Source organism: Rhinolophus sinicus, linkage group LG06, assembly GCF_036562045.2.
Source record: "Rhinolophus sinicus isolate RSC01 linkage group LG06, ASM3656204v1, whole genome shotgun sequence".
NCBI classification, from domain to species: Eukaryota; Metazoa; Chordata; class Mammalia; order Chiroptera; family Rhinolophidae; genus Rhinolophus; species Rhinolophus sinicus.
Genome location: NC_133756.1, coordinates 118,526,676 through 118,547,874, shown reverse-complemented (window position 1 = coordinate 118,547,874; position 21,199 = coordinate 118,526,676). Strand labels below are relative to the sequence as shown.

The 21,199-nt window shown below is 52.5% G+C and overlaps 1 protein-coding gene across 6 annotated transcripts in view; it reads left to right on the top strand.

Annotated features, from left to right (window-relative positions):
* The first annotated feature begins 705 nt into the window (after window positions 1–705).
* The window catches only part of SLCO2B1 (solute carrier organic anion transporter family member 2B1), a 48,961-nt gene continuing 28,467 nt past the window's right edge, over window positions 706–21,199 (top strand). For 3 of the 6 annotated variants that reach the window (XM_019726472.2, XM_074335762.1, XM_019726471.2), the window contains exons 1-6: window positions 8,850–9,046; window positions 14,186–14,316; window positions 15,698–15,835; window positions 17,307–17,469; window positions 19,242–19,475; window positions 19,732–19,830. In XM_019726472.2, the coding sequence (XP_019582031.2) occupies window positions 9,007–9,046; window positions 14,186–14,316; window positions 15,698–15,835; window positions 17,307–17,469; window positions 19,242–19,475; window positions 19,732–19,830 (805 nt within the window). In that variant the 5' untranslated portion in view covers window positions 8,850–9,006. The other 3 variants (XM_074335763.1, XM_019726473.2, XM_019726477.2) reach the window with 3 other exon arrangements.

The following is a 21,199-nucleotide window of genomic DNA, read 5'->3' as shown; positions in this document are numbered from 1 at the left end:
CTTGCCTTCTGCTCCCCACCCCACTCCCACTGAGATGGCCGTACTTTATGGAGCTGCTACCATGAGTCCTTCCCAGGCAGGCTGGTCATTGTGATTCCCAGTGGACAGAGTCCCTCCTTGCTCTGGGTCCTTGGATTCATAGAGGAGATGGGGGTTCAGTGAGAGGGGATAAGAGCTTGAGGAGGACAGGGGTTCAGTGAAGGAGGAGAGTGGGAGAACAAGGCTCTCTATGGTGCTCATGGAGGGTGACAGATGTTCTGTGAGGGGAACAAGAGCTTCATGGTGCAGGGGGCTCAGATTGAGAATGGGAGCTCAGTGAGGAGACTAGAGAATCAGGGCTGAATGGCCCTGGGGTTTGGGGACGCTCCCTTTGGCCCCACCTCTCTGCTGCAGCCGTGTTTCCCTGATGAGAAGACCTAGCTGGACCATCAGCTCTAACGCGTCTTTTGGAGCAAACATTAATACATGACCCGGTCTTCTAGTAAAATAAGACTGGGTCTTATATCTTGCTCCAAAAGACGCATTAGAGCTGATGGTCCAGCTAGGTCTTACTTTCAGGGAAACAGGGTAACAGAGTAGGAGAAAATATCCAAGGGAAATGCTGAGGCAAGAGACTGGGATCAGGCTGAGGGGAGCCTCCTCCCATCAGAGGGGCTGAACTAAACAAACCCAGCCTCCCACACAAGTGGCCCTGGACTGCCTCAGCCAGAGATCAGAGGAATTCAGAGAGAGTCAGTGAGCCAGGACACCGGTAGGGGGCCAGGGCAGAGAGACAGAAGGAACACGTGGCAGAGAGAGACAGGCACTTGGAGAGTGGGGTCAAGTGTGAGCAGGACTTCCTAACTCCTACCTGAAAGGTAGCTGCCGCACAGGGTGGCCCAAGAGGCATCAGCCCGCTGCCTGGAGTCCCCACGTTAGTGCATCCCTGCTGTGGCGCGCAGCTGCTGTCTCCTGGAGTACCTGACAGGGGCTTCCTTCCTCTCTCCTGCTAAGCTCTGGTCCTGGGATTGAACTAGGGGCTGGAACTCACCGCACCCCAGCAGTCATGGGACCCAGGATAGGTAAGTCCAGATAAAGTAAGGAAGGGACATTGGGAGGGAGTCTGGGGGCCACGTTTCCAGTGTATAGGGTAAGGCTGTGGAGCCAAAATGGGTGGGGTGGGGGTGGGGTGGGGGGGTCTCATGGTTCCCTACACAGAGCCAGGTTCGTGGCTGGACCTAGTAAAAGTGCGTTGAATGAATGAGTGAATGGCGGGAGGGGCAGGAAAGGATTCTGTTTACTCAGCTGGAGGCAGGGAACCTAACCTAACCTCCCTGATGAGAGTAGAGACCAACAGGGCAATGGAAAGTCAGTCCGCCCACCTCACACCAGTCATTCACCGAGTCCTGTTTCCCGTCTCTGAAGCAGCTAAAGACAGAGACACACATAGGAGAGAAAAACAAAGGGAGAAGCGTAGTCAGAGACAGAGCAAGTCCAGAGAAATGCAGGAGTCAAAGGCCCAGGTAGAAGGACCGAGGCAGGGAGAGGACAAAGATCAACAGGTGTCTGCCTGCGGAGCAGGCGGGGAGAAGACCAGCCCTGAGGGAGGCCTGCAGAAGAGACTGGCAGAAATAACAAGAAGCAGAGAGAGTGAGCAAAAGAGAAAGCCAAACAGAGGCAGGTACAACAAGACAGACAGACCTGCAGACAGAGAATCAGATCAGCACAGGAGAGAAGCGGATTCAGAGAGAGAGAGAGACCTGCAGAGACCTACGTGTGCTGGCCTTGGGGTAGGGAGCAGGCCAAAGGGAAGCTGTCCTGACGCCTTGAGAAGCCTGTCTCGGAGTGTGGCTGAAGCACCCTGTGGAGAGGGTGTTGGTTTTGAACAGAGATCCCAGCTGAGCATTTCTTGGGCAGGGAGAGGGAAGTGGAAGAAACAAAGGGTCTTAAGAGAGGATGGCCCTCCGGGCAGGGCACCCTGCTGTGATTACCTCTGACCCGCCCCCCCCACAGCTGTCTGTCCTCCCCTGGCTGTGTTAGCCTCACACCCACTCAGGCAAGGCTGGACTTGCTCCCTGCAGTGCAGCAGTGAGGACTTTGTGGGCCGGGCAGGCAGACGTGCCTGTGTTGCAGCCATGACTTGGGGACAGAGGCATGACAGGAAGGGTGGGAGTGGACGCTTCCTCTGGGGGCCTCACAGGAGAGATGACAATGAGGTCAGATTTGGAAGGCTTGGTTTGGAGATGGGCCACTGACAAACCATTTCCCAATCACCTGGTGCACTATGAGATCGGAGGTTGGTGATGGGAAGAAACTAGAGACTTTGGCTGTACTGCGCTTGCCTCACCGCCCACCCCTATTGTTATTCTTATCCCTGCAAGGCTCAGTTCTGGAATATTCTGTAGCTCCCCCACCCCATCACTCCCACCACCTACATACATGCAGCATGAGGCTGACCCCAGCATCTGCCCACTTAGCCACCAGAAGCCACATCTGGCCTCTCTTCCTGAGCCCCAACCTGAGCTGTGGCCAGGCTTCCCCCAGGTTCTCTTTCCAGTCTGAGGAATGCGGGGATGCAGGTGGGGCAGGATACAGAGCCTGGAGCCTGGGAAGAGACTCAGTCCCAGCTCACTGGAGGGAGAGGGGCCAGCTGTCCCAGCCAGGAGCAGACACAAGAGAGAAAGGAGACAGCCTCAGATCTGGCTCTCCCAGCTGAGCCCACCACCAGCTCACCACATGCCCTTAGACAACAGGCAAAGCTTCCTTGTCTGCGGAGGAGGGGCTGGAGGAAATGCACTAAGACCAGGCCCATTTTGTAATTCAGAGAAGACACTGTCCCACCTCTGCACCTTTGCTCAGCTTTATCTCCCAGGAAAGTCCCTGCCCACATCCCATTCTGGTGAAATTAGCCGTTTTCCAATTCCTCCAAACACCAACTCTTCCAAGGAGGCCTTCCGGACTGCTTCTCCTAGCTAGCACAAACCTCTCTCCCATGTGCTGTTTGACCCCCTCTTTGTGGTTCATCCTTCCTTGTCCCTGATGTTGTTTCTATTGCTCTCTCGAGCTCTTCTGGGTTCAAATGTGAGCCGATCCAGGGCAGATAGGAGGGGCAAACGAAAAAACCCACAGCCCTACGTTCAAATTTCAGCTCTGCATCACTGGCTTTATGAGAATGCAGTGACATGCTCTCACCCTGTTTAATAGGTGAGGAAACAAATGTTCAGAGAGGGCAAGTGACTCGCCCAAGGTCACCCAGCAAACAAGCAGCAGCGTGGGGGCCAGAACTCAGCTCTGCCTGATACCCAAACCCTTTCCTCTCTGTGCCAATGCCTTCAGGGCTTCCGTTGCCCTTCTACAGACCTCACACTGGTGAGCCTCCACCCACCTTGGGCATTTCTCCACTGGCTCCAGACAAAGAAAGCTGTTCTGGGGTATAGTGCGGGTATAGTGCCTGGGGAAGCGGCAGTGTGTGTGCTGGGTAGGGGGAGTTATTTCCTCCTAGGCTGGGCCTTGCCTGCTGGACCAGATCTCAGACAGCTGTGAACCAAATGGAGTACTTGCTTACCCCACAATCGGGTCCCAGTCTGCTTCTGTCCCTTTCTGGGACTCACTTTCGTCATCTGTGCAGTAGATGGAGGGATTTGGCCAAGGTGGTCACTTGCTCCCTTCCTGTGCTGAGAAGCTTCTGTCTCTGGAAGGAGCATGGAGCAGAGGCCTCTCCTTAGGGCCAGGGCTGGGTCTTCCCATCAGTGTTAGGGGACTTGGCTATCTCTGGGGGCCCAGCCTCCGCCTCAGCTGCACCTTGGCGGTGGAGTGAACGGAAGCCTGGTCCCTGCTACCCCTAATGGGCCGCAACCCGGAGCCCTAAGCACTCATGACTGAAATGATGGAGAATAATGCTGCCTCTCCAGACTGGGAGTTCCCTGGGGGTGGAGCCTGATTTGATCCATTCTTGAGGCCCCAGAACTCAGCAAATGTGGGGCAGAGGTGGGTACTGGGAAAGCCTCAGTTCTAAGCTGTCTTCCTTCCTCTCTGTGCCCCCATCCTCCCATGACTTTCCTTCCCTCCCTTCCACCTTTTTTGAAAGCCTGCTCTGATTAATGGGAGACTGGAGACTCATGAAATGGAGTGAGGTTGGGGTCCAACAGGGCCCTTAGGGAGTAAGTGTAGGCACAAAGAGATGAGCTAGGACGAGTGGTTACAGGAGGCAGTGGCCTGGGCCACTTATAACTGAGCCTCAGGCTCTGGGTTTTAGGTCTAAGGAAACCAGCCTGGATTCTCTGTAAGCTCAGGGCTCACACCCCACCCATGTCCTCACCACTGCATTTAGGGTCATCTTGGGTCTAGGTGAGAAGCTGGGGCCAGAACTGGGAACAGAAAGTCCCAGCATAGGGTCTCTGACCCGGCTTGGAAACCACCAGAAAGTGGTTGGCTCCATCCTGCACCCCACATGGATCTCCAAGAAGCAACAGCTGGGAGGCCTGCAACAGCTGGACCTCAAACACGATATTATCCTTTCAACAGACCACTCAAGGGTCCTTTTAGGAGGAATTTCCCGAAAATTATAGCCAAGCCCAAGGCCTAGAGATTCTGCTTCCTGCCATTGACGCTGCCTTCTGAAGAAGCCCAGCCTGGCCACCCTGGGACTTGGAGCACTCAGCACCGCCAGCCCCCACCTTAAGCTCCCTTTACAGCCCCCGCCCCAGCCTGTTTTCTCCCTCATTCAGTTTATCTCAATTGAACGATCATGTTTTTGAGCTGGGCCAGGCCTTGAAAAATAAGTGGTTTGCTAAGAGGATGGATGCTCCAGGCTGAGTACAGTATGTGCAAATGCTGAGGTGGGAAAGAAAACAGGATGCATCTCCCAGGGCCAGAGAATATGTTGTTCACTAAGTGTGGGTAGATGAGACAGAGTGGCTCCCAATGGCCTTGACCCCCTAGAGGCTGAGGCATCTACTCACGAGTGGCAGATGGGTGGGAGGGAGGAGAGGCTGACCGCTGCTGAGGACCACAGTGTAAACCAGCAGGGCATGTTTGTGTGAGACGCTTCTCTCACTTCTAGAGAAGGACACTGAGACTTCGAGAGGCTCCAAAGGCTGCCTAAGGTCACACAGCTACAATGCGGCAGAACAAATATTTGAATCCAAGGTCTCTGACCCAGAGGGTTTTAGCAAAGGCCTGACATGGCCCATCAGGGCACAGGACCATTCACTGCCTAATCAGATAAGAGGGAAGTAAATAATGCAGGGGAGTGACCAGCTCTGGCTGAGGGAACTGGCCAAAGTGGAGGATTTTGTGGAGGGAGAGACAGCTGGCCTGGGCTGCAGGAGCAAGGCTGGGGGGCCAGCAGGCCGAGGGAACCCAGGCGATCTAGGAGGTAGGGAGGGCTCAGGCAAAGGGTGGCAAGATGAGGCCGGCTTCTTCCCACCCCAGGCCCTCCAGAGAGAGACATGTGCCCTCATGATGAAGGATGTATTGCCCAGTATCTGCTTCTGGGAATATTTCCGTTTGGAGGCTCAGGCGATGGGTGTGTTAGTGCTGGCGCTTTGTGGATTTTCCAAAATATCTTGGCTCCTTTGTGACACTGCATCCCCACCCCACACCTTTGGCATCTGAACACAGTTCCAGGATGGTTCCTCCTTTCGCTCTGTTCTCCTCAGATAGGGTACATGGTTGGGGCTTCTCAGGCTCACTGGGCAAGTTTGCCCACCTGTGGCTGCCGTTACCTTCTTTCCACACATGCCTCCTAGGCTTCCAGAGGTCTGGCTTGAAGTTACACCCTCTCATGAGTTTTTCTGGAGCCCACAGCCTTGTAGGGATCGCCCCCTGGGTGCACCCTGGCCACCCCAGCCTCACCACGTCTAAGGCTGAAATCATCACCGTCCCACAATCCTGGCCCTCAGTGGTGGTACACCCAGGTGGAAAGCTGTGCCTTTCCCCTGCCTCCAGGACTCCTCAGCCTCTTGCACTCCCCACAGCTGCTTTGCCACCAAGCCCTGTCCATTCCACCTCCTCACTGTGGCGCATCTGCTCATCACTCCAGCTGCCACTGCTCGGCCCAGTCTCATGCCCACTTACTCCCCTGGACCTCACTCCTGACTTCTCCCTGGTTCCTGCTTGCAGCCTCAACTCTCCACTCTGCTCCCACAGGCACAGAGGTCTTCCCAGGTGGCCAAATCAGACCTCCTCACCAGGCTCAGGACAAGGTCCAGCCTTTCCGCTTGGCCCCTCCAACTGCTCCAGCCTCACCTCCCTGCCTTGACCCCAGAGGTCCAGCCTTGCCAGACTATTTGTTCCCCAAGCAGTCGTTGCACATTCATATTTCTGCCCTTCTGTCTGATGCTTCTTCCTCCAGGAAGCCTTCCAGAACCTTCAAACCTAGGCTAGGGCCTCTATGCTCTGTTTCTAAAGCCTTGAAACTCCTTGTGTGATATCAGTGATTCTGTGTTAGATGTCTGCTGCGCCCCTCTCCCCCACGCATACAGCACACACCAGGAGCTCCCCGAGGGCAGGGACTGGGGCTTCTTGCCTCTGTGTTCCCAGTGGCCTGCTTCAGGGAGCTGTCAGTGTGTGTGGAATGAATTTTTATTCTCTTAAACCAGCAGAGACCAGCTCTGTCCCCGCCACGGTGACCCTGGGCAAATCATGGCCCTCTCTGGCCCTATTTCCTCACCCTTCAAAGGGTTAACCCAGCTCAGCTTTCTGTCCAATGGATTCCCCAGGCCCAGTGTTGCTATGGGATCACAGACAGGGAACCACCCAGGCAGGTAAAGAGGGTCCGTGGAGCAAGCTAGGCAGGTACCCCCAAAGAGGCTCCAACAGGGCAACTGCTATGTGCAGGCCCGTAGCTTGGACAAGCTGAGTGTTGCCACATGTGAGTGCAGGCCCAGTGTTGCCAGATCTGCCAGTCTTCCAAGAAAAAACAAAAATCTGGAGTTTTATGTGAAATTTTCTGATTTTTAAATGCTGGCAACTAACGTAAAAATACTCAGCGAGCCTGTATTACGCAAGCTCTCAAAAAATGTCTAGGAGTTAGATGTGCCCCCAGGCACGACTGCTGTGCCCTGCACAACTCCAGAGGGCGCCGTTCCCCTCATGCTGCCCAGCCCACACAGCTGCACACAGGCCAGGGCCTCCCCGGGGTACCTCTGCCTTATAGTCTGTCTCTGCCCATTCCTTTGATGGTCCTCGTAACGTGTGTGTGGTGAGTAGGTGGGAGGCCTTTCCTTGTTTTGCACAGGAAAATTATTAGGAAAAAAACCCCAAAAGCTCTTGGGATGCAGCTAGTGGGGATGGGGTGAGGAAGGAAGAGAAGAGACAGCAGAGGGACAGCATCCAGAGGTGTCTGTGTCTTTAGGAATCAGGAGGAGGTGAGAGAGAATGTTAGGGCTGAGTCTCTTATAGGAAGGAAAATAAGTTATTCTGAGGCCTGGTTGCCAGACCTGGAAATAGACTCCCTGGTGAGTCTGGGGTAAAGACTGACAAAACTGGCACTTATGAAGCATCTTGGAGTTGACAAAGGACATTATCCTGTATGACTCTCACACAGGCTTGAGAGGCAAGGCACTTATCCTATTTCACAGGCACAGGAGAGGTCCAATTGCTGGCCCAAGGCCACACCAGGTCTAAGTCATCCTAGATCTTGCTCTCTCTGCTGAGAGGCAGGCTGGAACATTCTGGAGAGAAAGTGTCACTGCCTTGTGCCCCTTGATCCAAGACCTCCTCCTCCATCCTCAGAATGTGAGAACTCAGCATTTCTCAGCATGCCCCTCCTGGAGGTTCAAATCTGGGCATTCGTATGAGTCCCAAATTCCTACCATACCCAGGTACCCTGGACTGGGGCCCACATGCACTTCTCACCACATTTCTCTTTCCAGCCTTGCCCTGACGGTGCTCTCTGAGGCCCTCAGAAGAGGGTGTTGACTGACTAATGAACTGACTGACTAAGTGACTAGCTACAAAATCAGCTGGTAGAATGGCAGACTGTTCCCTTACAACCACCTTTGATCGCTCACAGGAGGGAAGCCAGGATGAGATAAGAAATGGCTACAAGGGGATTATTTTTGCATTTGTTCTAAGGTCATCATTACAGCCATCTTGTGGTTGTTGGGGGCTCAGGAGTCAGACAGATCTGCGTTCCAGTCCAGGCTTTTCCATTTACCAGCCCCAGGATGCTGGATAAAGCACCTCGCCTCTCTGTGCCTCAGTTTCTTCATCTGTATTATGGAGTCACGGTAGCCAGCTCAAAGGGTTGCTAGGAGGATGGGTGAGTGTGCCCAGCCCAGTCCAACCCAGCCCAGCCCAGCATAGTGTTGCTGGACTATGGTAACCCCTGGGACAAGCTCCTTCACCTGGGCTACTTCCTGTAGGGGGTTGGGGAGCCAGAGAGCTGGGTCTCCCAGCCCCCCACCTTCCCAGCCCTTGAGGTTGAACTTTCTCTGATTCTCAGGTTCTGAAGGTGATGATGCTCCTTGCTGTCACAGACAAGTATGGAGGCTGGCGGGGTGTTTGTGCCAGGACAGATAGCTGACAGAAGGACTGGCTGCCTGACTGAGAAGGAAACAAAGTTCATTGAACATTTGCTATGTGCCATGTCTGTACTGGCTCCCCACTCATTACTGACACAACTGCTGATAGGACAAAGTGTATTGTTTACCAGATAAGAACGGGCACCACTACGCAAAGCTTTGGCAGTGTCTCAGAGTAGGAGGAAAGGTCAGCATTTGTTGAGAATTGGAAATTTGTTTTAAGGCTGTCCTTCCTTCAGCGCGAGCAGGGAGGTGGGTGAGGGGAGTTTGACTAGGATTGGGTAAGAGTCATGATCTGGGATTTGTAGTCCAGGATTTATGGGTGGAAACAGCAAGGTAAGGATTTTGAGGGGAGAGGTTCAAAGAATTTGAGGGTACACACTCTGTTGATGGTTTCCTTTGAAAGGACGATCAGTCTTTCAGGAAGTTCCTGTACTAAAGTGGTCAAGCCATTGGTTTGGTCTGGTCAGTCTGGGGAGAGTAAGACGGAAAAACGCTAATGAAGACAGTGGAATGTCAAAGTCAAGTTCTTGTGGACGGTAAGGTGTGGTTTTGTGCTTTCACTGTCCAAACCTGTGGGGTAGAAGGGCCTGTCCCCAGGGGACGCTGTCTGCAATGGGAAGTAGGGGTCCTTATGCCTGCACTGCGGATGAGGAGGCCACAGGGTCACTGGTCCAAGCCCACGCAGCAGGATTGCCACTGGGGATTCAAATCTGGGTGGTTGCCTCTGAAGTTAGTGAGTGTGCATGGAGGGAATGGGTCTAGGTCCTCAGGTCTTGTGGTTGATTTGGCTGCGAGGGGGAGAGCTAGTCCTGAGATGGTGTGAACTTGGAGGAGCCAGGTATGTGTGGAAGGGAATGGAGTCAGGTGGGCCTTGTGGTCTCAGAGACAGTTGAAGGTTATCAAGAAAGGGGAAGGCAATGGTCTTCAGTGGGGCCTGCTGTGTGCCAGACATGGGCCAGGCGCCTGTAATACCTTAGCTCCTTGGGGCAGATGCTGTATTCTCACCTCACAGATGAGGAAAAAGGCTCAGAAAGATGAAGGGGCTTATCTAGGCTCACATAGCCAGCCAGTGGCGGTGGGGCTGGGGTTCAGGAAATCTGCCTGGAATTTGCTATTAGCAAATGGGAGGTGGTGGAGAAGGCAGGACCTCAAGCCTTTCCAGCAAAGAGCAGGTGGGAAGGGCAGCCCCCCATCTCAGGCTGTTCTCTGAAACCTTGGCCCTCATCACCTTGGACTCAGTTGGTGTGAAGAATGCCAATTCCTGCCCATGGAAGGGGTAGCTGGAGGCAGACCCTCTGCCCTGAGCACCTCTGAAGTCTGACTGAACTAGCAAATAAGGTCTCTGGCTGACAGGCAGGTAGTGGGCTGACAGCCCAAACAGACACGTCTCCTGAAAGACAAGCTAGACCAATGGCTTGTCGGTTGATGAACTGTGCCTATGTGAATATCCGACACCGAACCCACTGACAGGCTCACAGACCCTTGTCTGTCAACTTTGGGGCCATGAGCTCCAACACTTGGAAACACCTGGCTACCTGCGGCCCCAAAATTTGTTTACCTGGGAGAGAAAGGAGCTGGGATTTTTTTTCTGGGGCTTGGCTCCCTGCCTCTCCCCTCATGCCTCTAGGCCACCTCAGCCCAGCCCAGGTTCACTCCCACAGCTGCCCACTTCCTTCCAGCGCTGGCCCCTGCCAGTCTTCACAGAATGGGAAGGGCTGCAGAGACATCACATAAGGACACACAGCCCTGGATGCAGGACTCTCCTTCTAAGGGGAGTTCTGTCCTCTATCAGGGAGTTGGACTATTTGCTGCCAGCCTCTCAAGAAGCCTCAGGAAGGGCTCAGAGGACAACCTGACTGGCCAGCCCCATTCATTGACCGACTGACTGATGGCTGCTCTTAGAACCCAGGGGGTCAGGGCCAGTGTTTCCCTCTTCTGCTCAGAGCTCAGGCTGTGGACTGGACCATAGGGACGTGGAAGTTCTGAGCTGGTCCATTGACCTTCTCTTCCTCTGCCTCATCCATCCCCTGCGTTTTTTTTCAGAGCTGGGGCTCCAGGTCAGTGACTTCTGCCCTCCCAGCCTCAGCTCCAGCCCCATCACCTGGCTGGCCAGGCCCCTTGGTTGGTGGCTTCTGCTGCCTTCCAGGTGGCCTGGCTAGGCTTGGTTGGGCTAAGACAGAAAAGAGCACTGTGCTTCTTCCCCTCAGCAAACCTGTACAAGGGGCATCAAGTAACGTTGAGGTTAATACCTGCGCTTGAGTCCTGGCACCAATGTCAACCAGCAGACCTAGTTACCTCTGAGCCTTGGCACCCTCATCAGAAGTGTAGAGACAATGAAAGCACCAAAAACATGGAGTTTTGGAGAGCCTTCACGAGCATGTAGAGCGTGCACCTCGGCAGAGAGTGTGACCGGTTTCTGCTGGTGAGAGAAACTAGAGCCTACAAATGGTCCCATCATCTCCTCCGGGTGTCTGCTTGGAACCCCCTCACCTCCTCTTCTCCTTCAGTTGACCTCTGCAGGGTGCCCCCTACTCTTCACTAAGCCAACCCCTAATCTCTTCCCTGTCAGGTGTCATTTTTGTTTCAATATCTCCTTTTTCCTCTGAGTATTTATGTCCCCCAAAGGGGTTCCTCCCCAGCCAACACACTTTCATTTTCCTCAGTCAACTCCTCTAGGTTTTCTTTTTTTTTTAATTTAAAGTTTATTAGGGTGACAATTGTTAGTAAAGTTACATAGATTTCAGGTGTACAATTCTGTATTACATCATCTATATATCACATTGTGTGTTCACCACCCAGAGTCAGTTCTCTTTCCATCACCATGTATTAGACCCCGTTTACCCTCTTCTAGAGTCCCCCTCCCCCCTTCCCCTCTGGTAACCCCTAAACTATTGTCTCTGTCTATGAGTTTTTGTTCCTTCATTTGTTTGTCTTGTTCTTTTGTTGTTTTCAGTTTTATACACCACATATCAGTGAAATCATGTGGTTCTCTACTTTTTCTGTCTGACTTATTTCGTTTAGCATTATAATCTCAAGATCCATCCATATTGTCACGAATGGTCCTATTTCATCTTTTCTTACCGCCGAATAGTATTCCATTGTGTATACATACCACAACTTCTTTATCCATTCATCTATCGAAGGACATTTTGGTTGTTTCCCTGTCTTGGCCACTGTAAATAAAGCTGCAATGAACATTTGGAGCACACATGTTTTTATGGATAAATGTTTTCAGATTTTTTGGGTAGATGCCCAGGAGAGGGATTGCTGAGTCATATGGTAATTCTATTCTTAATTTTTTGAGGAACCTCCACACTGCCTTCCATAGCGGCTGCACCAGTCTGCATTCCCCACAACAGTGTATGAGGGTTCCTTTTTCTCCACAGTCTCTCCAACACTTGTTATTATTTGTCTTGTTGATGATAGCCATTCTAACTGGGATGAGGTGATATCTCATTGTGGTTTTTATTTGCATTTCTCTGATGATTAGTGATGTTGAACATTTTTTCACGTCTGTTGGGCATTTGTATGTCTTCTTTGGAGAAATGTCTCTTCAGGTCCTCTACCCATTTTTCATTATTTGTTTTTTTTGCTGTTGAGTTGTATGAGTTCTTTGTATATTTTTGATATTAGCCCCTTATCGGAGGCACTATTTGCAAAAATCTTCCTCTAGGTTTTTAAACAGACATTTCTCCAAAGAAGATATACAAATGGCCAAAAACCACATGAAAAGATGCTCAACTTCATTAGTCATTAGGGAAATGCAAATCAAAATCACAATGAGGTATCATTTCATACCCACAAGGATGGCTTTAATAAAGAAAGACAGACAACAATAAATATCAGTAAGAATGCGGAGAAACTAGAACCATGATACTTTGTTGGCAGAAGCATAAAAGGGTGCAGCCACTTGGGAAAACAGTTTGGCAGTTCCTCAGAAAGTTAAACAGTTATCATACGACCCAGGAATTCCACTCCTGGCGGTATACCCAAGAGAATTGAGAACGTATGTCTCTGTAAAAATTTTACATGAATGTTCACAATACCTGAATCAACTCAAATGTCTATGAGTGGATGACTGAATAAACAAAATGTGATATATACCCATACAGTGGAATATTATTCAGCCATCAAAAGGAATGAAGTACTGATGTATGATATAACACGATGAACCTTGAAACACTATACTAAGTGAAAGAAACCAGTCACAAAAGACCACATATTTTATGATTTCATTTGTATGAATTTATATGAAACATCTGAAATAGGCCAGAGAGCTAGAAAATAGAATAGTGGTCGCCAGGAGCTGGGGGAGGGAGGAATGGGGGAATGACTGCTAACGGGTATGGGATTTCTTATCGGGGTAATGAAAATGCCCTGGAATTAGGTAGTGGTGATGGTGTATAACTTTGGCCCATACTAAAAACCACTGAATTGTGTACTTTAAAAGGGTGGATTTTATGGTATGTGAATTATATCTCAATTTTTAAAAAATTCCTCAGGTTTCCAGGTACCTAGGGTGAGGAGCACAGAACCTCTGCTTATAGCAGTTCCAGGCCTATGTCGCCCTCTCCTGAGTTTGCCTTCCAGGTCTGGAAATGGAGAGTCCCCAGCCCCCAATCTGGTCAGAGGTGTCCTCAGGTCAGTTTTCAGCCTCCAAAAGGAGCTTGTTGAATGAGAGGAAACTCCTGCCAGGTTAAGAGGCACATGAAACAATGGAGGAGGCTTCCGCAGGAAGTAGGGCCCCAGGAGGCGGGCAAGGCCTGGGCTGTCATGAGGCACAGGTGGTTTCCATCTAAGGGGAGGGGTGGAGTCCCCCAAGGCTGGACTTCCAGTTCCTGCTGAGATTAAACATCAGGAGACATTAGGAGATGCCTTTGAAGGGACTCAGCTTTCCTCTCACTGCAGTGAATGGGATAGTGACATGGTTCCCATGGTGGCCATGGGAGAAAACCGACATGCGACATGCGTAATGGGGCCAGGGGCCAGGTTCTACACATTTCTGCCTCCTGAGTCATCCCCCCACTTGGGGCCTCAGTTTACTGTCTCGGGGACGGGGGTAAATGGGATGACCTCTGAGGGCCCTTTCTGCACCAATCAGCAACATGGTTTGATGTGGGATTTGGAGATTGGATTGGTGAGCTTTGTAATTACACACAGGGTGATGCCCTATGGGGTGTTGGTATCTGTTCCAAACTACCTCTAGGAAAAGGCTTTATACCCTGACCATGGACCACGCCTTCCCCTGCACGTGGCCCCAGATGTCTGATCCTAAGCAAGACAGACCCAGACCAAGACTCAGCCTCCAGGAGCACTGATGTCTCACAGCTGTAAGCCCAAGGGAGGCTGATACTGTGTGTCCCTACCACAGGGGCCACTGCTCAAAGGTTGTGTGACAGGGTCAGCAGCTTCTCCCTAGAAGGCAGGTTTACGCTGGAAATGGAATGAAGGTGTAAAATCGGTAGCCCTAGTCAGGATCTGGCCAGTGTGGGCACAGGGAGCACACACGCACCCTCTTTTAGGAAGGGCCCTTCCAGCACCTGGGACTCAGAAAGGCTGAACGTACTTCGACTCTCAGATTCTCACCAACCCCTGAAACACCATGGCCTACCTGGGTCAGGGTCATTCTCTGGGGTTCTATCTCCACTCTCACCCCCTGGCTATCTATCCCACAGGACCAGTGGGTGAAGAGCCCCAGATGCCAGACAAGGACACCATGGCCATGACGGGCACAGAAGACACACCTGGAGGCAGAGCCAGCCCAGACTCTCAGGACTTGCAGCCAAGTGTGTTCCACAGCATCAAGGTACCTCTTGGGGCTTGGCAGCTAAAGGGCCATCCAAGCCTGGCAGAGCAGGCTATGCCACTCACTGGCTGTGTCACGCCAAGCAAATTGCTGCCTTTCTGAGCCTCAGTTTCCTCATCTGTAGGATGGGTGGCTGCGATATCAAAGGGATGACCTACGAAAGCACTTAGCATGGTTTTGGGCACATGTAAGATGCCTAGCACTTGTTCTCTCCTTTTAGAGACGAAAGAAGAACTACTCTGTGGCAGTGGGGGACCAGTCTCCCTACTGCTTATTTCCCTAGGGGGAAAGAAAAGACCCCGAGAATCCTGAACCTGTGTGATTACCGGGGAGTTCTGGCTCCACCAAGGACAGCCCTCAACATCCAAGCACCCACTGGTCCCTACAGGTTGCGAGGCCATGTGTCAAGTGCTATTCCCACATAATCTTATTTAGTTCTCACAGTGACCCTGTGGGGTAGGGAATTTTCCTCATTGTATATGAGGAAACCATGACTTGAAAGAACAGAGTGAATGTTATTTAATTCGTACAATGTTATTTAGACATAAAAACCTTGTTTTTTAATTCTTTAAGGCTAGTTTTTCTTTTAGGAATTCTGCTGATTTTTAGGAAGCAGGAGAGGATGTTCGCGGTGGGTCTGGGGGGCGGGTAGGCAGCTCAGGGATTCGGTATGTATAGGTGGTCTCTTAGGAGGGCTGTAGGGAAGGATGGGGTGCAGGGGTGAAGGTAGGGGCGGGTGGAGAAGGATATGGGACAGCTTCCTGGAGAGAGATGAGGTGGTGGAATAGGCAGGAAGGTCCAGTCCAGCTCCAGGGGAGCTCTGAGGGTCAGGGGGTGCTTCCACCATTCTTGGTCCCATGAAGACCCTGCTCTCAGTCAGGTAGGTTTTGAGTAGCCCTCAGGCACCAGAGTCGTACCCGGGACAGCTTTTCTAGTTTTTAGGTCTGTGTGAGAAGCTGTGGCTACTCCAATAATTCTTTCTGTCTCTGTCTCTCTCACTCTTGACTCTCCTCCCTTACTCTCTCTTCCTATGTGTCCGTCCCCCCTCATTCTGTTTTCCCATCGCTATTCCTTGTTTCTCTCGTGGCCTTCCTCCTACTCTCCCTCTTTCCTCCACTCTGACTCTGTGTCTCCACAACACCTCCCGCCCCCACCCCTGGCCCCCTGCCCCCTGGCCCCCTGCCCCCTGCCCTCTGCCCTCTGCTCCCTGCCCCCTGCCCCTGCCCTCTGCCCCCTGCCCCCTGCCCCCTGCCCCCTGCCCCTGCTCTCTGCCCCTGCCCCTGCCCCCTGCCCCTGCCCTCTGCCCCTGCCCCTGCCCCTGCCCCCTGCCCCCTGCCCTCTGCCCTCTGCCCCCTGCCCTCACTGCGGCCCCGTCCGGCAGCTCTTCGTGCTGTGCCACAGCCTCCTGCAGCTGGCGCAGCTCATGATCTCGGGCTACCTCAAGAGTTCCATCTCCACCGTGGAGAAGCGCTTCGGCCTTTCCAGCCAGACCTCTGGGCTGCTGGCTGCCTTCAATGAGGTACTGTCCCTGGCCCCGCTTCCGGGGTGGGCCCTGAGGGAAACGGGCACCCCCAGCTCCCCCTGGTCCTCCTCTCTCACTAGCCCAACATACACCCTTTCCCTCCCAGAGCCTGCAGGCAATCACAGCTCCCCCCAAACCTTCTTAGCCAGCTCCTTCTGGGCTCATAAACGGACGAGCCACGTGTTAGGCCTAACAAGGCGACCTCGCCCTCCCTGTAAAATCACAGCATTGGCACTGCTGTCCTTGGGGCACTTTCATGGGGGGGTATGGGGTATTTTAAAGCTAGCCAGGCTTTCCATATCTACCTACTTTCCCTTTGGGTGCTTTTCCTTTTTGGGCACCTGGCTAATGTCTGTTCCAGGAAGGAATCAGAGGAAGTCACTTCAACAGTAGTGAAAAAAGGTTTAAATTAGACCAAAGGCAGGATTTAGGACCTTGAGGTGGTTGGAGAGGTTGTGATAGCATGGCACGGAGTGTCGTCTTCAGAGTTGCCCAGGGATTTACAGGCCGCTGCCTCTGGGGCCAGCCACCAAACAGGGAAGAGTGGACAAACTGCTCTGGGCAGTTTGGAGATCAGAGTCCAGCTGTGCGCAGCACCTCCCCCACCAGATGTTTGGAGAAAGTCACTGTCCAGAGAACACGCTCTCTCTTCCCTGCCCCAGCAGATGTCTGTGAACTTCTCTCCCCACTGGGTGATGTGTCATGTTCTTCCAACTCCAAAGCCTGCTCGCTGCACAGAGTGCCCAGTCTTCAGACCCCACCTCCAGATCTCAGAGGTGTAAAGGAAGCATGATCACCCAGCTCTGGGGCCGTGGGCAAGTCACTCTCTGTCTCTGGACCTCGGTGTCCCATCTATAAAACGGAGAGTGGCTGTCCTTCCCAGGGTCAGTCCTTCCCACCCACCCTCTGCTGATACTGCCCCCATTCTACCAGCAAGGAACCTAGGGTTCAGGGGGTGAGGACCTTGCCCACCGTCACCAGCCAGTAAGCAGCGGAACGGGGTGCACACCCCGGCTTCTGATGGCACAGGCTTCTCCTTCCCTGCAAGCTCTCAAGTCCCCACATCCTAGGATTTTGATGCTAAGGCTCAGAGTTCTAAGTCATAGTCCTCTGGCCTTAAATTTTCTTTATTTGTTTCTCTCATTCATGATGTCCCAGAAACTCAAAACCCCTTTCCTTGACTGCCCCCCTTCACGTTCCAAAATGGGGTCCAACCAGTGTTACAGAATGAAATTGAATTTCTAGCCTTGTCCACTCTGCCCTCATTTCTCTCCCCTAATGGGGCACTGGGGCCCTTCCTAGGAGGACCCAGAATCTGAATGTATAAGAGGGACCCCGGGGATTCTTATTCAGCCAGCTAGTCCATTATACACACAAAAGCACTGAGGCTGTCAATAGAGGAAGGATGGTGCAGGCCTCTAGCCCTGGCCTCTGCTTCATTTTAATGGGTCCCCTTGTCCTTTTGCAGGTGGGAAACACAACCCTGATTGTGTTTGTGAGTTATTTCGGCATCCGGGTACACCGGCCCCGACTGATCGGCTGTGGGGCAATCCTTGTGGCCCTGGCAGGCCTGCTCATGACTCTGCCACACTTCATCTCGGAGCCATACCGCTATGATGGCACCAGCTCTGGTAAGAGCAGGAGCGACTGGGCTGGAGGTGGACATGAGAAGTGGCATTATTGTGAACCAGGGCCTCTCCCCAGACCGGCCTCGGCCCAGCCTCCCAGGACACATGCCACTCCTCCCACCGCATCCCCACTGCCTCCCTCAGTCCCAGCCTGGGTGGGTCCCTCCGGCAGTGCTGAGGAGTGGGGTAGCGGGGAGTCCTGGGGTGAGGCTCTCTGGGCCAATCTTGGTGAGGGCCTGCTTCTGTGTCACTGCTTTTTTGGAGGTGGGGGTGAATTTACAGCACAGCCTACTTTGGGGCCTGGCAGTAATAGGTCCTCAGGAAATATTTGTGGAATAACAGTATCACGTACCACTACTATGCCCCAGACACTGTTCTAAGCACTTTACGTGTGTTAATGCGTTCAATCCTCCCAAGAAGCCAAGATACTGATGAAAGAATGAATGAGGGAATGAACAAATTAAAAAATGAAAGAATTTTAGACAGGGATAGTGAAGCAGGCCCTGTTCAGCTCAGTGGGCTTTTTGTTCAGGGCCTACTTAACAGATGGATACCTGTCCCTTAGATAATCACCCAAGCAGCCTGAGAATTTGTTTCATTCCTTTTTTCTCCCATCTACCCATTTACCCATCCATGCATCCACCCACTCATGACTCTTCATGTTTACAACTCTACGAGCGGATGCAATCGTTATCCTATGTTACAAGTGAGGAAACTGAGGCTTAGAAAAAGAGGGATTTCCCCAAGGCCCACAGCTAATACAGCTATGATAGGCCCAGGGAGCCTGGCCCTAGAACCCCTGCTCTGAACTACTGAATTATTCTTTTCTGAATTCCGTATTTCTATAGAACTTCCATTCTAGGAGACTCTTTTGAGAGATGAGGAAACTGAGGCCCAGAGGTGTGGAAAAATCTCACAGCCCAGGCAGCCTCAGTTGCGGGTCTGGGTCCTTGACCTTGGTTCACCCAGCTTTGCCTCAGAGTCCCGGCTCCTGGAAAGGGCTGGGCAGGCCGCACAGAGTAGGCCTCCTCTAGACCCACACTTGGGATAATAATAGCGTGAGGGTCTCCTTAAGTTTGCTCACCAAATATTGGTGAGCTACAGGAAACAAACATCTGGAACTAAATTAAGAAATACCCCTCTACTGCACTCTGCCTCTGTGTCCCAAGTGGACACCACGCCCTCCCCAGAATGAAAGCCGAGGGCACTAGAGCCCCCACAGGCCAGCCCCAGCACCCATCCCCTGCCAGCCCTGCCTTCAGCCCTGACCTCGCCCGTCACACTGTGTGTGGCAGCCACGCTGACCTTCTCAAGCCCCTTTGTTTACATGTACTGTAACCTCTCCCTGGACCAGCTCTCCCCACCTTCTTTTTCTGGAAAATCTTGTTTGTTCTTCTGGACTCAGTTCAAACTTGACCTCCTTTGACAGCCCCACCCCGCCCAAGAGCCACCACTGCCATGTTGCCATGGCACTTCCACGTACCTCTGCTCAGAAAGGTGGCATAGGGTGGTGTAAGAGCATGGACTTGAAGCCAGGCTGCCTGGGTTCCAGTCCTGGCTTTAACCTTTGCTAGTTGCTGCCTGAGCACAGTCTCCTCATCTGTGAAATAAGAGTCATGCGAGCACCCATCCCCTAGGTTTGTTGTGGGGGTGGTGGTGGAGGGGGGCAGGGTCAAATGATTTAAATACACAAGCACCTAGAATAGTACCTTACATCCAGGAAATGCTATATAAAAGTTTTAATTATGGTCATAATATGTTTTATTATCTCTCAGGGAACGTGTCACAGGATTTCGAGGCTTCCCTGTGCCTTCCCACCACCTTGGTCCCGGCCCCAGCCTCCTCCAGCAGCAACTGCTCAAGTCACACGGAGGCCAAGCATCTGACCATGGTGGGGATAATGTTTGTGGCACAGACCCTGCTCGGCGTGGGTGGTGTGCCCATCCAGCCATTCGGTATCTCCTACATCGATGACTTTGCCCACAGCAACAACTCTCCTCTCTACCTTGGTGAGGACTGGTCCCACCTCTTGGCCTCTGAGGGAGGGCTGGGCTCAGGTATGAGGATGAGAGGCCCCAAGTGAGAGGGGGTGGCCGGGCATGAGTCCCTGACCTTGTCCCATGTGACCGGTAAAGAGCCAGAGAAGCTCTGGAGAGTTTCCCAGGCCCAACCATGAGAGACAGGCTGCCCTGGGCCCATTGGGCAGGCACTGACCTATGGAGGAAACCAGGGTCAGCGAGGCCTAACCCAGGCTTTGTGTTACAGGGATCGTGTTTGCAGTGACGCTGATGGGGCCAGGTTTGGCTTTTGGTCTGGGTGGCGTCATGCTGCGCCTTTATGTGGACATTGACCGGATGCCAGAAGGTGAGCCTTAAGAGCAGGGGTACACAGATATTAGCTGAGTGACCACTGGTCTCATAGGAGACACTGAGCCAGGGGCCCAGGTTCAAACCCCAGCAATCCCACTGACCTTGGACATGCCTCTTAACCTCTCTGAGCCTCAGCTTTCTCATCTTTCTCATCTTTGAGATAATCTCTGTCCTGTCCACCTCCCAAAGCCACAACCAGAATCCAGTGAGGTGATGGAGCTAAGCTATAAAGCGCCATCAGATAAGGAGCTGTGGTTGTCGTCACTGCTATTATTATGAGTCTTTACCTGTTTTATCTCTGAGTCTCCCAGGCCCTCATCCCCGTGCTCAGATATGCTGTGGGCAGAGAGGGGCACATACTCTCTTGGCCTGTAGGGAGCTGCCATCTTTAGGGGGAACAAGACCCAGGTGAAACAGAGAGGACACTGGTATGTCAGAGAGAACTTTGGGAGCAGGACTCAGTTCCCTTGAGCCGTTCTCTGATGAGAAATTTACTGGGTGACCTGTAAGGACCCTTCTAGTTCTGGCCGCCTCAGAGTCTGGGAACCTGTGCTGAGGGCACCATTTGGGGGACAGTGGTCTCTGATCCAGATAGTGGTCAGAGTGGGGCAAAGAGTGAAACTGAAGTTTGGTATGAAGGCAGCCAGGAGGGAGGAGTTTGGGGTGGGGGGTCCTGGTACCCTGGTGCCCTGCTGGAGTGTAAGAGCAATCCTTTTAGAACAGGTCACTGTGGCATCTCAACTGCCTGCCTGTCCTACCAAGCAGCTCTGAGCTGCCTTGATTTCTGCCTTCTGCTACTCAGAAATCTTATCTCTCACCTGGGCATTTTCCAGAAAGCCCTAGAAGCCTCAGGTGATACACATATGAATAGATGGATATGCAGTACAGATTCCGCTTCTTGTTCTCCAGCTTTTGCCCAAGGGTGCCTCCAGCCAGGACAGGTCTGGGCAGCTCTGAGCGAGTAACTAGAAACAGCCCTGCCCTGCCTCCTCTCCTTCTAGAAAGCTGGGCCCAGGAGCCAAGTGTGAGCTCTTGTTATAACTCCTTTGGGAGTCAAGGCTCCCCTAGGTTTCCCAGACACACCCCAGCTCGGGGCAAGCAGGTGTATTTTCTGGTTCTGTTGGCGTCATCCTGCAGATGTGGCTACCTCCACAGGCAGATATGACATTCCTGTGGACGTAGTCCTTCTTTCTCTCTGGGGAAGTTCATGGGGCAGGTGGATTGTGTCCACTGCAGGCACAGACTGGTATATGAGAAGCAGAGGAGTTGGGGACAAGCATGTATGAGCTCTCACCAACTTGGCACAGAAGCAGGAGGAACAATAAGTGGAGGAGGGAATCAGTGCAAAAGCCAACTTCATCTCC